Here is a 17,139-nt window from a genome sequence, read left to right as displayed (position 1 = left end):
TCAGACCGAATTTATTGACGACTGGCAACGACTGAAATAACTGCTCCGGAGGAAACAAAAATTGTGATATATTGTAAAACTGATTTTTTTTAGACACAAAATAGCCTATTTGACGAAAAACTCGGGAACGGTTAATAGATACAGATTTTTGAATTTTTAAAAACTGGGGAAAAGGGGACCACCCATTTTTCACCTGTTTTTAAATATTCAAAAATTTGTACCTTATTAATCGTTCTTGATATTTTCGTCAAATGCTTTTTGTGTCTTAAAAATTCAGTTGTGCAACATATTATTGTTTTTTTGCCCTCTGAAGCCTGACTTTAACTACTTGACTGGTAACAATTAATCCGCCAAGATGCTAGTATATCAATAATTCCGTTCCAACCCTCCCTACATCGCTATGGACCCCTCTATCTCGATATTCATTTCCTTTCATATTTTACTAATGGCTGCTACATAGAGGTAGAGGTCTGATTTAATCTTAATATCACTTTAATACATATTAGCTATATTTGTGCTGTAAAGAAAGTGTGTATAACTTTATAAAAAAACACAAATATATAGGCCCTAGTTTAAATATGTTGTGGCGAATTTATTTTTGTAAAAATATTTCTTGATTAACTTGATTATCCCCATTATCTCATCATCATTATTGGAGCTTTTGAGTTACACCCCCCCCCCCACTATCTCTCTCTCTCTTCTCTCTATAAAGAGGTTGTTATAAATTAATTAGTTTAGGACGCAAACCCTCCGAAATGGGAGTGTTTGCGCTGGGCTAAAAAAACTCCGATTTTTCAGTTTTCACCTATAGTACACAAGAATCCAAAAATTGGAGGGTTGATTAAAAGTTTTGCTTTTTTTTTTAATGCAAAATCTCCGAAATTGGAGATTTGCGCCGACGCACGCAGACACGACTCCAAAACTGGAATAACTACATACCATTGACAAAACAAGAAATAACAAAAATCACAAAGAATTTAACACAATTAAGCACAGTAGCACGAGACTGGTACAATTTTGTTGTTTGCCAATGTTATGTATAAATAATCGAAAAGTATAATATTGATATTGATAATAATATACTATATATTTATAGTAATGCAACAATCATTTTTGACACGTACGCCACATTGAAGATGATTCAATTTTAGGCAAAACATCGAAGACCTAATATTTTTGTCGTCGTAGCCTGCGACAGATAGTGAATAAGTGTCCTGATGTACTCTAGGCTATGCATGAACGGGCGTAATTGAGTGAAATGATATGTATTATGTGGCCTACAGACTAAATTTATAAACCACTTTAGGGAAATTGACTATAATCGAGGCGAATGCGCACTGTCTACTGCGCAGCATAACGAATGAAAACAGAAGCTCATTGTACAGTGAGACAATCATTTCCTTAGAATGAGAGTTGATCAACCATCAAAAATAGTCTCAAGTTTTCTATCTTGTTCCAATTAGTGACCATGTAGTCATCCGGCTTCAAGGAATGTTCTGACCCCCTGGAGTGAATGCGTTACTGAGACAGAAAAAAACGTGTCTTAAACACATTCGGAGTCAACTTCAGCCACGGCTGCCTTGTGTTTACTCACTTACCTAGGCTTTTAAGCAGATTGACACATCGTATTTTAGTGCTTTCTTTGGTTCTGGTGGGTAGCCGACCTCCTAAGAACTCTAAAATTTCTTTTTGAGGTAAGTTGTTAATTTTATCTTGTATGCCATTGTAAATGCCCCCACGTAGCCGTGTGTCAGTGCATACAACGACACTTATATAATCTGTTCAGAATTATTTACTGAGTATTTATGAGTTCTGTAAAGGGGCCGGGAAACTTCGCGGTAAATTGTTAAATAATATATATCGTCTAATTATATCTCCGAAGTTTTCTTTTCTCTGTTTATATGCTTTAAATGTTTTTTCCCCCTGCATTAACATATTTATATACTTTTGCTCAGTCTGAGTATTGTATATAATATATACAATACTTTCTTTATATTATAAAGAAAGGCGTTACTTGTCGTTTTGATGCATCGGAATGATGGGTGCACGAAATATCCCGTTTAAAATGCTGCAAACATAGTCAAAACAAATAATAGGCGGTTGCATAGAATCAATTTTTAGCATGAAAGATTAAGGCGGATATTGGCTACCGCACACGGTGTGACTTATACCCCCATGTTCAGGCTGTCACATTATGTTTTAGTCCTTTGAGATTTGAGAGGCAGAAGTAGTATTCTAGTTTGTTTCGGTATTTACTACCGTGTAGGTTTTCTCTAGGCCTATAGGCATAGAAGGATCACACCTAGTTTTTATGTTATTCATAACATGTGTGTTCCTAGGGAACATATGAATATTGTAGAGTTATCTATAGCTTTGAGATGAAACCAGTTTCAACAATTGGATTCACGTACGGCCATTAATATTACTCATTGCATGGGTCTATACATAAACATCCGTTTTCATAGCAACGAACTCATGTCACATAGTTCACGGTCGTATCAGGCCTGGTGTTGCTTCCGTAAAGAGTAAGTATAAAAATCTAGTTACATTGCAAACACAATTAACGTCAATCCGTCTAAATGGCTAATATTAGTAATTTCCTAATTATGTTTTTGCTTGGAAATCCTACAATCAAATAAACAAACTACCGTTTTCTATATCGCTGTGTAACAACCTCGGTCATCGTTCTTTATTCAGACATGATTAAGTACGGTAACTGTGCTATATTAATATTGGAGAAAGGATATTTTAATCAGGAAATAGAGGATGTTTTGTCATCAAAAGCAGACGATTCATGTCTACGAAGGTAACGCTCGCTAACTAATTGTTCCAGGCACGACAAATCAAATTTATTTGTCCATTACGAAATTATAATGCACATTATTATGTTCTTTTATTTAACTATCCAACGGCACCGAAAATAATAATATAAATTACTAATAATAATAATATTTCTATACTGTATTTCTATTTGCTACTCGGATTTTATGCATTATTAGGCTTATCATTATTTTATTGATCTGTATTATTGTTAGGCCTGTTAGTTTTAATAGTCTTCATAATTATATTATATTATATTATTACATTATTATTATATTATTATTTTTATTTTTATTGCATATATATAATATTATTATAATATTATTATTATATTATTATTATTATATTATTATTTTTATTTTCATTTCCATTTCCATTGCATATATACTGTCTCTTATACACGCTCTGTCTCTTATACACATCTTATATATACTGTATATATAATTATAAAGGCCCTAATAATAATAATATTATTCTACACAAAACCACACAAACAAATAGATAATTCAGGAGGTGTTGACTTATTCGAATATGTCTGCACTTCCTCGGGTATTCGTCATTCCGAATCAAAGACGGCCTTCCTAAGTTTTTACACGTGATTCAATTTCCTGCCAGAGTAGATATTTGAATGAATCAAAACAAAGTAGGACATACGATGGAAACGGGCACCAACTCATTTCCTGTATAAGAAGCCTCGATATGGATTTGAAGTCGTCGGGTTGCTCAAAGTTCAAAAAAGGCGAAAGCAACTCATTTCACAATTCCAAATACTGTAGTGGGTATGTGAATTTTTGAATAAACGTTTTTAGTGGGGTGGGGTGAAGAGGAGACACCGAAGTATTAATTTAGTTACATAAGACCTAGTTTTTAGTTGACAATAAATTGTGAATTGAGGTTCTTATTGCCCAGGCTCAGTGTTCGTTCTTATTTTTTCAAGCTCACGTTATACTTTACACACTTTTCAAACATAAAACATCATTATTGTACAGCAGTAGGCATATCTTACTATACTGTATGTATTATACAGTATAGTCACACTTACTGCAATTGTGTACAAATAAGATTTGTTGGTTTTTTTTCTCATTGGATATGTCGGTGGTGTGCTATTAATATTTATGCAAACGTACAGTTGTTAATTGACAATATAATAGTAATAATAAAATTTAAATATTGGTTATTATTGACACATCTATTTTTTACCTGACAACGTTATGGAATAACCTAGTGTGCATAGCAACGCACTGAAATGAAATGTCGATTATTTTTATAGACGGCTGATTAAAGACACCTTCACTTCAGAAATACTGTACAATGCTTTTGACAACATAGCAAACTAATTTGGTGTATAATGTTGTTTTGAAAACGGATTAAATTCAACATTAGCGTACGTTTCTCTGGAAACGAAGAAAATAGTTACCATTTGGAATAAATGATTTCGATTTCTTCCTGAAATGCTTCTCTTGTAAAATGTATAAGTATTCGCGTATTTGGATACTATTGCTGACTTGAACGGAAAGTGTTTCTAGTTCCGGTAAGTACGTGTACCAATCCATGGTTTATTGTTTCCTTGTTTATTGAGCATACTTGTATAATAGGTACATATTTTCATTTTATTTATTTCTTCACTTGATATATAATAAAACAAATTTAAAAAAGTACATAAAGCAAGACAATTTAACATTTAACCAATGGACTGATGGTCTGTGACTGAATGTATAGAAAAGGTCGACATGGGGTAAAATCGGCATTTATAAAGCACACTACGGTAGGCCTATCGTCTTTGCGCTGAACAAAACCCAAATGAAAGAAGAATAATTAAAATAATAATAATAATGATAAATGTTAAATAAATGTTTTTAAAATAATGAGAAAAGATAGAATTTGAGCTGGGACAGACCTGAATCTCGCAATCTTAGCTTGGTAATGGCTAGGCCTACATGACGCATTATTATGAGAACCTGATAGGAGCCGTATATTATAATCAATTCTGTAAGAGGCAGGTTACCCTCTGTTGGGTAAGATTAAAAATAGAATAAATAAATGAATAAAATATACGAATATGGCCGTTCCATATTATGCACGGCCTTAATTTGACTAAGAATAGTATTTTAAGTTCTTATCCAACAATTGGCGTCTCAATTCGTTACCCAAATTTAACGATAACAATAATACTGTATATCTGATTATATTTTTGCATTGGACGTGAGATTATAAATAAGCCACCATTGCCAACGCAGTGGTTTAGAAATTGTTTTGCTGATTTCAAGAGATATCGATTTATTATTGATGTGATCTTCAAGACTATTTCTAAAGAAATTTGCTACTAGGCCTTGCAGAATATCGATGCCCTTGTCCGGGCCAGCTTTAGGATTAATGCGTTAAAAACTTACCGATTGTACACTTTATTTTCCATTTTTTTAAGTTGCTATTTTGGCCTGGTTATTTTAGCATATTGATAGAGGTGTTGACGCAATTAAACACACTCATGCGCCTACTAGGTTGCGTAGCGGTAACGTAGTAGCGCGTCGTCGACGTGTACAACACAAGCACCTCACGCTAGGCGGCGGCGTAGCGTGGCTTGCGCTAGTGTCATCAACGTCCGAACTAAAAACAGATCATAATTATAAATGATTTCACTCTCTTTAAAATAGCCCATGAGAGATTAAAGAACAAAATCGAATATTGAAAAGTCGCTTATACATCGTACGGTATAATTCGTAAAATCCCGTCATATACGTGTATGCGTATGGATTTGCGTAATAGAATAAATACGCGCGCTAGGAAGTTTGGTGAAAATAAATTTGAAATTGGTTTGGCGATGGCGATACCAACCAGCCACGAATAAGGACGTAAGTTTTAGCCCTACTATAATTAAATGAACTGTAATAAATTTCCATTTTTCACGTTTATAAGCTTTATAAATATGGTGTGAAAGCTATACGTTGACCTCAAATATATGTAATTTGTTATTTTTGCGTCTAAATTTTCAGTAAAACGTTAAAAAAGTCAACAGGTTAGACAGAAACAAAATACTCGTAAATTGACAAACGATGTTTTTTTAGACCTAATCAGGACTAGTGGACAAACTTGATTTCTAAGAAGTTTGCACGTAATTCAAAACCAGATCAATACCCTTTCATTAAGCTCTAGAGCCCACCATTGGTCTCCTGATCATGACACCACATGCACATTGTAAAATGCAAGAGGAGGATATCGGCCATTTCTTGTTTATATGCAGGGCTTTGAATGAAATAAGATGTAGGGTAGTGGATTTCCCTGTTAGAACACGAATTGTAGAATAATAATCTTGAAGAAACATACCTATGGCACTTGTTTATCTCAGAAATCTTGAAATCAAACTTTCAATGGCATTGGGTAACAATGATTTGTATATTGATAACCAGAAGTGGAAATTGATAAATCAAATTCTGAATAACTACTGCAAAGCATTATCTTAAGGGCATGGTCATCACATAACCTTATTTTAAGTAGAATCTGAGTAGGAATATACAGGTAGTGCATGATTTTAATCTTATTCTAAGCACTTTCAAACCATTTTACCAATTTTATTGTACCGTTTCTGGAAATTGTAAAAGTCGACTTTTAATCAAACTTTTAATCCTTTTGCACATTTTACCCGTTCCCGTTTAATTTGTATTTCAAATAATATTTGAATGGTTTTAAATGCTTAGGTTAAGATTAATTGATTTTGAATAGCGCTGTTTATTTTATTGAATTATCTTTTAAGCTTTGTCTTATTTCTGTATACTTGTGTCATTTTTTTAGTCTGTAGTTTGATAGTTTTATTGTGAACGCACCGCATGGCGTGTGTCAATGATTCAAACGTTTAGTTTTCAAATAAAGTTAGTATTAGTTATTATCTTGTAAAAATCAATTATATAAATTGATTAGGAGGCCTCAAATGCTAACATAATACGAATTTGATATTGACGTTTCTAGGTAAGACTAAAGTTACAGATGCTACCCTGGGGTGCGAAAATGCGGAACTAAATTGAGATAAAGAAACCACAGATATACATGGATACCAACCCACTTATCCACGGAACTAATTTGCCGTCCTGGGCTATCCGCACCCCCTTCCCCCTACGCACGCACTTGGTGATTAATGTGAACAAACTCTTCTTTTATGTATTTTGAATGACAGATATCTCCAAAGACATTTTTTTTATGTAATACCTAATGTTTTGGTGATATAAGCTCTCTCTTTATGGTAACGTTATATAAATTGCAAACGGTAAAGAAGAGTAATCTATTATGTGTGTGAAAATAGCCCCGAACGGTAGGGTTGGGGCCTCTGCTATTTGTCTGAGCCATTGGGTTTTCGCTACATTGGTGGGTGTGAGTTGTACATAGGCCTACGTATAAAATAATAATATAAAAATGAAAGAAGGTGATGGAGCACAAAGAAAGCCATGCCAATATATGTTTTGCTGATACGACTTTATACGATATATACGATACGAATTTATATAAAAATAAAATTGTTATCGTTGATAAAAGAGTCAACCTCATTCATTTTATTTTAGATGCAAGGCTTGATTTAGGCCCTACACGTGTGGGATGAGTTTAATCCCAGGGAATAACAAAGTTCGGCCGTTCAGGGTAAGTAGTCTGTGTACTTTAATGCGTACTGTATTACATTTTTTTATTTTGAATGTTATGTGTCAAAAGAATATAAAAATAGAAATCCAAACTTTTGTATTTACTTATTTGAAAAATTCCCAACACATACAATTCCGTTTTAACCCTGGTAATAATAATAATAATAATAATAATAATAATAATAATAATAATAATAATAATAATAATAATAATAATAATAATAATAATAATAATAGCAATAATAATAATAATAATAATTATAGTAATAATATGCTAATAATAATAATATGCTAATAATAATAATAACAATAATGATAATAATAATATGCTAATAATAATAATAATAATAGGCTAACAATAATAATAATAATAATAATAATAATAATAATAATAATAATAATAATAATAATAATAATAATAATCAACAACGTCTGGCTTTTTATGACAATTGGCGGAACTCGGGTCATTGATACTGTATCATCAGAGCTGTGACTATATCAAAGGCAAATGCGCCATACAAAATCGCGATCGCGTGTTGTAAGCAATGCGCGGAAAGAACAAACCACGATGACGCGTCAACAACCACAATGCTTGGAATGAACAAACCGCGATGACGCGTCAACAACCACAATGCTTATAATAATTTGTTTTCCCGAGACCACTTTGCAGCGGTGGTCGTAAACATGAGTTATGACTGAGTCTCTAAACGAGGTATGCCTATTGAGAGTGACACTGAACAAATGTTTTGGAATTAAGATTAGATTTGTATTTTTATTATACAAAAAAGTTTGATTTAGACATTTAGTCCTACCCGTGTAACAGTAGCATGTCAAAACTAGGGCCTACACCTTTTCCAGCGGCCGGTTTAATAAATACAAGCTTAAAGAAAACACTTGTTTACTTAAATGTAAATTAATGTAAATTCGTCTCGTAAAAGTAAAACCATCCAAAAAAAAAAAAAAAAAAATTCCGAAAAACAATTTGATTTCTATATGCTTATTATATCCAGCATTTAAAACCTGCTATGTTTTATTGTTAATAAAACTATAAGTAATAATATTAGTATCAATAATAATGAGATATAACAATAATAATATGATTGATTTAGGCCAAACAATTGAAAAAGCAAAGAAATCATAGCGACTGAATATATCAATCAATTTGCCTGGTGAGTTGCCAGAGTAGTACTGGTATGATGCTTCCACAAACAACCAAAAATCTCTCTGAACTAATCTCCACAAATTCAGAATGTTAACTTTCTTTCTGTATTTAATTTTTGTCTCCTTAAGTTTAGCTGGACAAATACCGTATTTATTCGTATAAACGCCCAGGGGCTTTTATTATTAAGAAGGGTTTTAAGGAGGGGGAGTTTATTCGGGGGAGGCGTTAATTATTTTGTTTTTGTGTACAATGGATACTTATAGGCCTACATACTCATATAAACGCCCCTTAAAAACACATAACTACCGCGGAAATTTTGTTATTGATAACGACTTATTGATTCCAAGAGAAAATGAAATTATACTAGAGTAGAACATACTAGAATGTGGTGAGAATGATGCTGCTTCCAAATTATTTGTTTACTCTCATTTGTGGAAGCGGGGGTGGGGGGGCATTTATTTGATGGAGGCGTTGTTTAATCCAAATAAGGTTCTAAAGGGGAATTTTATTCGAGGGGCGTTTATTCGAATAATATGGTATTATTATCTAGATATTCCTGAAATGGTGTTATTATATATAGGTATTATCACATGCAGAGAAATGTATCAAATTAGTATAGTATTCTTAAATACTACTAGAAAACAAACGAATAAAAGTATTCTATTATTCAACGATTTTCTATACAAGCGTAAAAGTTCTTTCTTCCAAACATACACAACTTCAACTAGGTAAGTACGTCCCATGCGGGAGAGTGCTGTATTACAAATTGAAAACCGTAAGAACACAATATGTTAACTGGACATAGATGGATGTGAGACTATAACGCACGATCAGGTGGAAATTTTGTATGCCTACATTTTTAGATACCAGTTCTGACTTTTACTAAGTAGGATTGTCTTACGGATGAGCGCTTTACTTTGTTCCACTCTATTTCAAATTTGGTATTCTCATTTTTTAAGTTTCCACACATATTTAGACAATTCAGATTCCTTTTCATATGATTTATTATTGAATGATTTCTTGTGGTTATTAAACCTTGTCCTAAATTCCCCCCAACCCCAGTCATACCAATATAACGTTTTACTACATTATTATTAGCCAGGACATCGGCCGAATATACGATCGACTTCACCAAACATGAACCTTTCAGCGAGCATTCGCCTTTATTACGGCAATTACAAGTGGGTTTATCATCACATACATCTTTTTTTTATTATTATTCATACTCAATATTTTATTATTATGTTTGTTAAACAAACATAATAATAAGATGTGTGCAGCGGCCGGTTTAATAAGTACAAGCTTAAAGAAACAGTTGTTTACTTAAATGTAAATTAAATTCTTCTCGTAAAAGTAAAACCACCCAAAACACAAAACGCACGTTTCACGCTATCACGATCCTCAGATAGACTGATTGTTAGCACATAGTCCTACTACTCTCTTACATACAAAGGTGTTATGCATATTAGCCACGATCAGGTGGAAATTTTGTACGCCTACATTTTTAGATACCAGTTCTGACCTTTTATTAAGTAGGATTGTCTTATTAGCATTAAGGATAGCTGCTTTTTCGTCCATGCAAAGTTTGCAATTACCAAACGCTATTTCTTTCTTTCTTTCTTTATTTCGAACATATTTATACAGGATTAAAACATTTAAGGTGGTTGTTAATCCTCTGCTTTATATGGTCCTGTTCAAACTTATAGTAGGGTTATTATAACAAAATTATACACCACACTTCAATAAATATGAAACTCAAAAGCCGAAAAATGAATGGTAAAAGTGCGCTGCCAATATTTGACATGCGCGCTTGATAAACCGTTCAACATTTGTATGAGAAGCCATGTATGGTCGATGTTGTACTTTAGAACGCAGTGCACTCTTAAAAAAACAAACAGCAATATATTGTCTCTTATTGCATTTCCCCATTTCACACAACCCGGACTTGCGTACAGTTGGTTATCAACGTTTTTCACACTCTAAAAAAATCAAATCTATAATTTGAATAAATTGCTCAGTAGGTCTAACATTAGTAATTACTTTGCAGCAACATTAAGAAGCACTAAACAACCCCAAGCATAAAAACATAAATAATTGTATTTGACCTTTCAAAGACCTCCTACTAAAATCGCTGATCCATATTAATTTTGCTAGCTGCTCACTATATTTGGCTTACGTTCATAAAGTTGTTGAATACGAGTATAAATATTTCTTTTTATTTTCATTGTTATTATTTTTAGGTCTACTATAGGCCTACTAAACCTAAGCATAAGAGTCGCGCGTCCCTTTAATGTGACATTGGGTTTATGTTAATATATTATTTAAAATCACTTTTATTCACTAAACATACAAACATTCCAATTGATAAAAGGAAAATATTTTTTTTGTGGAAAACTCACCATAAATGACAAGGAATCGAGGGGACAAACAGATTAAAAATGAAAGGGTGAAGAAGAAAATGAAAGATGTTTAAAACAAAGGAGTAGAGACGTAAATATAATTATTGCGTGGGACAGTATTATTATATAGATTAAGCGAATTAAAAAATATGAATATGAAAATTATTATAAATTGCAACTTTATGAATTATTAGATTAAATAGGAAAATATAGATTACATACTGGTTACATAAATATTGTTTATTCAAATTTTCCCTAGGGTTATGTGGCTTTCATTGCATTCATCCACGGACAACCAGAGCGTCTTATATTCGGCGTCGATAGCTATGGCAACGTATGCGGCCAAAATGATAATGAGAAGATTTCAGGTGTACCTCTTTCCGGCATTGACATGAAGGACAAAAGGTAAATCGATTAATGTAATACTAGGCTATTCATACTGGTTTTTTTTCTATTCATATGTAAAGTTGCCGAATATTGTTGCATACTTGTTTTCTATTAATTTTACCTTACTGCACATAGGCAGGCTTGATATCAATAATAATTTATTATTTTAATATTATTATTACTATTATTGTTATAATTATATTATGATTATTATTGTTATTACTATTATTATATTTCATTTGTATATCTTTTATTAATTTTAATAGTATTATTAAGCCAATTTTTATAAATATTATCAATATTACCATTACAATTGTTATTGCTATTATTGTTAATTAAGTTTCTTGTTTATCGTTATTATCATTATCATTATCGTAATGCTGTTGTTGTTTATGATAATGTCCTTTGTTATCGTTTTTTTAAATATTATTATAATTGTTATTGTTATTTTTACTATTACTGTGACACTTTTAATAATCTCATTTTTAAATTGCATATTATACAGTGATAATATTTCAGGTTGCAGACTTTAAACCAGTGTGAATATTTTTTTCTATTTAGCTATCTTTTTTATTTCGACGACACGGCGTTAACAGGCTCCACTGACAGCAAGAAATTGTGTGTAACAGCCTGTCCAAACGATACCATTGGAACTGTGTCGGAGTTGCAGGCTTATGCCGACGCCGGCCAATCCTATTGTTCTTACGAGGTGGAGAACTTCACCGATATCACATTTGGTGACATTGAAGATTGTCCCAACCTACCAATCTCTCCCAGGTTCGTCATATGATTTGGTTAATTTATTCCTTGCTTTCAATACAACATTTTATGTGTGATATGTCCATATTTGGGTGTATAATACGTCATCATAATGCCCATATATGGGCACATTATATATATATTTTTTTACAAAAGAATTGATAGTGTGGACAAAGCATAAGGCAAACATGGACGGTTGTGAATATGCAGTAGGGGGGGGGGCTGGGGCAGTCGGCACGCCCCCACCTCCAAAATTGTTCAAACGTATTTAAAAATGGAGATATAAAAAAAATTATATTCAATTTAATCGAAGTCTCAGAGTGCAATTTCCGGCCATCTAGAGGTTCCATATCACAAATTTCTTCCCTCAGCCCCACCCATGGTGGGCCTGAGATGGTGTAGATCCTCCATCTGTGAAAGTACCTCCCCAGGCCTCCTCTATTTTGAATTCCTAGATCCGCCACGGATATGTCAAGAGTATCGGCTATTGAATTATTTTGTTCGATTTCTTAATCTTATTAAGTTTACATCAAATTGTGTATGACAAGTCCGTGTGATTTTCCCATATTATGAGCATAATAATGTCATATTAAACTCAGATATAGGCAAATGAAAGTTACCGGTCACATAGAAATTGCTATAGCCGATGTACTTTTCAGCTGACAACCACAAGTCACACCATTAAGTTCAGATCTCCAAGTCCAAAACTTGCGAATTGTTTTACTGCTCTTCTTGCATCCGCATTTGGAACATACTCCATGCAAGTAATGTGAGAGCAGCTTTGCTCATAGCAAGCTTGGTGTGATTCACATTAAAAATACACTTATTCTCGTACTCCAAGCTTTCCACTACCACTTTTCAGCTGACAACCACAAGTCACACCATTAGGTTCAGATCTCCAAGTCCAAAACTTGCGAATTGTTTTACTGCTCTTCTTGCATCAGCATTTGGAACATACTCCATGCAAATAATGTGAGAGCAGCTTTGCTCATAGCAAGCTTGGTGTGTGATTCACATTAAAAATACACTTATCCTCGTACTCCAAGCTTTCCATGGGTCCATCTGTCGGCTTATTTTTGATATCCATTTTAATAAAGCATCATCTCTTTTACAGTAGCATCATCTCTTTTACTGTATACCTATATTTTCCCCGTAGTGATGAAGTGCTCTATCGATGTTTACCTTCTGCCATAATTGGAACTGCGTCAAAAATTGTGAATGTGGATTGGTTCAAGGTAACCAAAAAGCAATAGTCATTCTTTTTACATACTCTATAAAATTAACGATAATAATAATGATGATACTAATGATAATGATATTAATAATTGATTATGATAATAATAAGGATTAAAAATAGATAAGGATAATAATGCTGTTTACAAACAAATATGCTGTTTACAATTATTGTGCAGAAAGTCCCTGTCCCATAATTTTCTAAATTTCCTAAAATATTTGTGGTTTTTTTGTTCCTTCAGAAATCTTTATCAGATATTAAAACCTCTTGGAAGGAGATTTGTTATCTGTGTGCCATTTCGATCGGTGAGTAATTACGTCATTACAGCGTCAGTGACATTACATCATCAACTTACATACACTGTATTGGCTGAAGAATTCATCCGTAATGTTGATATTGGCACACTCCTTTTTGAAAATTTTAAAATCATCCGCCCGTCGCATGACGGTGCCACCAATCCGCTGGCCGAATGGTTGTCTGAGCAGACGATCGACCCCATTTGACGATGGTTGTTATGCAACCGCGTGGACGCAGTGTGCTTCCAATCAGCTGCCCGTAGTGGCAGCTGAGCGGATCGTTGGTAAAAACGTTGGTAAAAACGTTGCACACAGTCTCATGCGATCGTGTTGATTTCTGACACATGTCCTTAGTATGCTTACCGTCAGTAGCAGTGTAGGATCGTCGGAGAACGATCCGAATTGTCGTACGATAGTGTCGTGCAATCGCGTCTCTTGCCGACGCAGTGTGCGTCGAGCTTCAGACTTAACATGCATAAATTGCACTCTCATTCTTATGAAAATTGTTTCACTAAGCAAGATTGTTACAGTTTATTAACTAGAGGGCACTCTTACCTTCGCCTACATTAAAATTCTCCTCGGTAAATTTCCCCCTCATATTTTCCCCATAAAAAAAATAATGAGAAAAAAAGACAAGTAGACTCCTTGGGATTTGAATTTGGGGCTAGTAGTGTGGAAAACACTCTTCTAACTACTACACCAAACTGTTTTCTCAACACTTTGAAAATTATTGGTCATATGTTTGTTTACACTTTACCGGCAAGCCCGTATTAGCACACGTCACACACGTCTATACGGCAAACTAGATCTTAGGTTAAGGAACATTGTGGCCAAGTTTGATGAATTCCTGATAAAAAATATGGGTTGTAGAATGTCCACAACAAATATGCCGACAGACAAATATATAGATAAATTTAAAAAAAAAACCAGGCGAAAACATAACCGCCTGCCAACTTCTTTGGCGGAGGTAATAATATTTTGGTTACATCTTGAAAGATCATATCAACACTGGAAACGTTAAATCTTGAGCTCTCTTATCGTATTATTGGCTATAAGCAAGGAAATAAAAACAGAAGCACCCAGTATGATGAAGGAACCATGTATATAGTCCTATACTGAATAGTTATATATAACGTAAGAAATATTCAATTTTATTTAAGCCAATTTTTATTAAAGGTCTTGCGATCGTAATGATAGTAATTCTGCGATTCTTTGCGGGCGTTGTGATCTGGTTCATGGTGGTATTTTTTATCATGGGAAGTATCGGCGGCAGCGGGTATCTCTGGTACCAATGGTATTTACGCAAGAGAGATCTAGATGAGATTCCTGTCGAAGGTAGGTGGTTGTGGTTCACAGCATCGTTATCTAATCAGTATTATTATCAATAATCCTATCAAAATCATCATTATCATCATCATTGTTCTGATCATCTTCATCGTCGTCATCGTCATCATCATCATCATCTTTATTATCTTCTTCTTTTTCTACTTCATCATTACCAACATAATTTTCGTGACCATCATCATCATAGTCGTCGTCATCCTCCTCATCATCAACATTATCTTCATCATTATCATCATAGCATTAATATCAACATGATCATTATTATAGTTAATTTTCTGGTCACCTTTTTTTTCGTTGAGGTATTCCTCATCGCCTTCTTCACACTCCACACCACCTTCAATACTTCCATTGCCGAGTGTATACTAAACATGTTACTATATAACTCACAATAGTGATAAAACATGATTTTGTTGATAATTTTCTTAATCAGAGCAACTTGATTCAGATAAGAAGAATGTGAAGACAATGCTTATCTACGCCAGTGTCGTCTCAGGAGTTACGGTACGTGTGCTTGGTGCGTGCATGCATTCGTTGTATCCCGTTCAAAATAAGTTTTTTTTCTTTTGCTTATTAATGATTTAACATCACACATTTATTTTACTAGTCTGAAACATCCATAGCTTTCATTGATAGGTGATGCAGGCGATGTAGGCCTGTTTGGCTTTGATAAAATCAAGATTCAAGATTATTTTATTGTCCAAAATACGGAAATTAGGGGTGTAACCATTTAAATACATGCAGATACAAAAGTATACAAACATTGAAAATATAACAAGAAAAGCAAAAGGTAACAAATATTATAAATATGAAAAAAAGATGGTCTATATGGTATTTATATTGTTTCTGTTTGAAATTATAACAATTTTAAACTTGAATAGTATATTAGTTAGGTCGACTAACAATATGATTATTCATTTTCGGATACCTTCAGGTTATTTTGCTGTTAATCCTGTTCGTTATGCGCAAGCGCATTGCTCTTGTGGTTGCGCTGTTTAAGGAATCAGGAAAGGCGATTGGTGCCATACCGTTACTTCTTCTTCAGCCATTTTGGGTAAGAACACTGTATCTCACGTCCGCCGACCGATCTGTCGAACCATTCTTGACGACACGATACTCAATTTTATTGGCAATATGAGCGGATCGTCATTAAAAAAGATCCGTTGGGCGCGGCACCTCATCGCGTTACGTTTTATATGAAATCGCGTCGGCCGACGTCCGTTTGGCACAGTGTGTTTCTGGATTCCTGTATTTCAACAAATATTTTATGAAGTACACTACTTTATTTCTCATCACTATAGTTAACAACATTGTTACATGTTCTATCCTTACAAAGAATACATTATAGTATTAATTTTCCTGATACAAATTTAATAGGTCTACACATTATGAGTCCGAATAATATTCATTTCAGACAAACTTAAATATATACAAAGCATAAGCCTAATAATATTACCATGATAGGTGTGAATAATATAAATGTATATAAAAAAAAAGAATGAGATTGGCTCTTCTGTTTTTAGTGCCAATTATACTAATATTCAGACATAAAAATGAATCTTATTAATTGTAAAGCCTATGAATAAGTTGTTTCTTATATCTATTGCTCTTAGACATTCTTGGCGTTAGCTGTTCTTGCAGCTTACTGGATAGTTGTATTCCTGTATTTAACAACATCGGGAGAACCAGTTGCCATGGACGACGGAAGAGTGGAATATCAAAAGGAAAAACTTACTGAGGTAATGATATTATTATAATTACCGTATTTGTTTTTTGAATAAACGCCCCGCTTTGAATAGTCGCCCCCGCGAATAAACACCCCCTGTCTATAACCTAATTTGGAATAAGCGCCTCCCTCGAATAAGTTTATTCGAGGGAGCTTCTTCGCCAACTGTTTCAACTCCTACTATTGCATGTATTATTGCCTTCTTATTTTTTCCATAGTATATGTGGTGGTACCATTTGTTCGGACTGTTTTGGGGTTCCCAGTTCCTCATAGCCTGTCAACAATTTGTGATTGCCAGTGCGATTTCAATCTGGTTCTTCACAAGAGATAAATCAACACTGGGCTGGCCTATCCTCCGTTCAGTTGGCCGCATTGTCCGGTAAGTACGATCTG

At 33.8% G+C, this 17,139-nt stretch overlaps 1 protein-coding gene across 1 annotated transcript in view; it reads left to right on the top strand.

Annotated features, from left to right (window-relative positions):
* Positions 1–1,367: 1,367 nt before the first annotated feature.
* Positions 1,368–17,139, top strand: part of LOC117113249 (choline transporter-like protein 1) — a 21,994-nt gene continuing 6,222 nt past the window's right edge. Inside the window, exons 1-11 of the mRNA XM_033256544.1 lie at positions 1,368–1,694; positions 7,368–7,443; positions 11,263–11,408; positions 11,952–12,167; positions 13,306–13,384; positions 13,625–13,688; positions 14,856–15,014; positions 15,454–15,524; positions 15,955–16,074; positions 16,634–16,759; positions 16,965–17,125. Coding sequence (XP_033112435.1) covers positions 7,402–7,443; positions 11,263–11,408; positions 11,952–12,167; positions 13,306–13,384; positions 13,625–13,688; positions 14,856–15,014; positions 15,454–15,524; positions 15,955–16,074; positions 16,634–16,759; positions 16,965–17,125 — 1,184 coding nt within the window. The 5' untranslated portion in view covers positions 1,368–1,694; positions 7,368–7,401. The remainder of the gene's footprint in view (positions 1,695–7,367; positions 7,444–11,262; positions 11,409–11,951; positions 12,168–13,305; positions 13,385–13,624; positions 13,689–14,855; positions 15,015–15,453; positions 15,525–15,954; positions 16,075–16,633; positions 16,760–16,964; positions 17,126–17,139) is intronic.

Source organism: Anneissia japonica, unplaced genomic scaffold (assembly GCF_011630105.1).
Source record: "Anneissia japonica isolate Jap-2015-1 unplaced genomic scaffold, ASM1163010v1 scaffold287593_len981703_cov172, whole genome shotgun sequence".
Taxonomy (NCBI): Eukaryota; Metazoa; Echinodermata; class Crinoidea; order Comatulida; family Comatulidae; genus Anneissia; species Anneissia japonica.
This window is presented reverse-complemented; position numbering and strand designations above follow the sequence as displayed.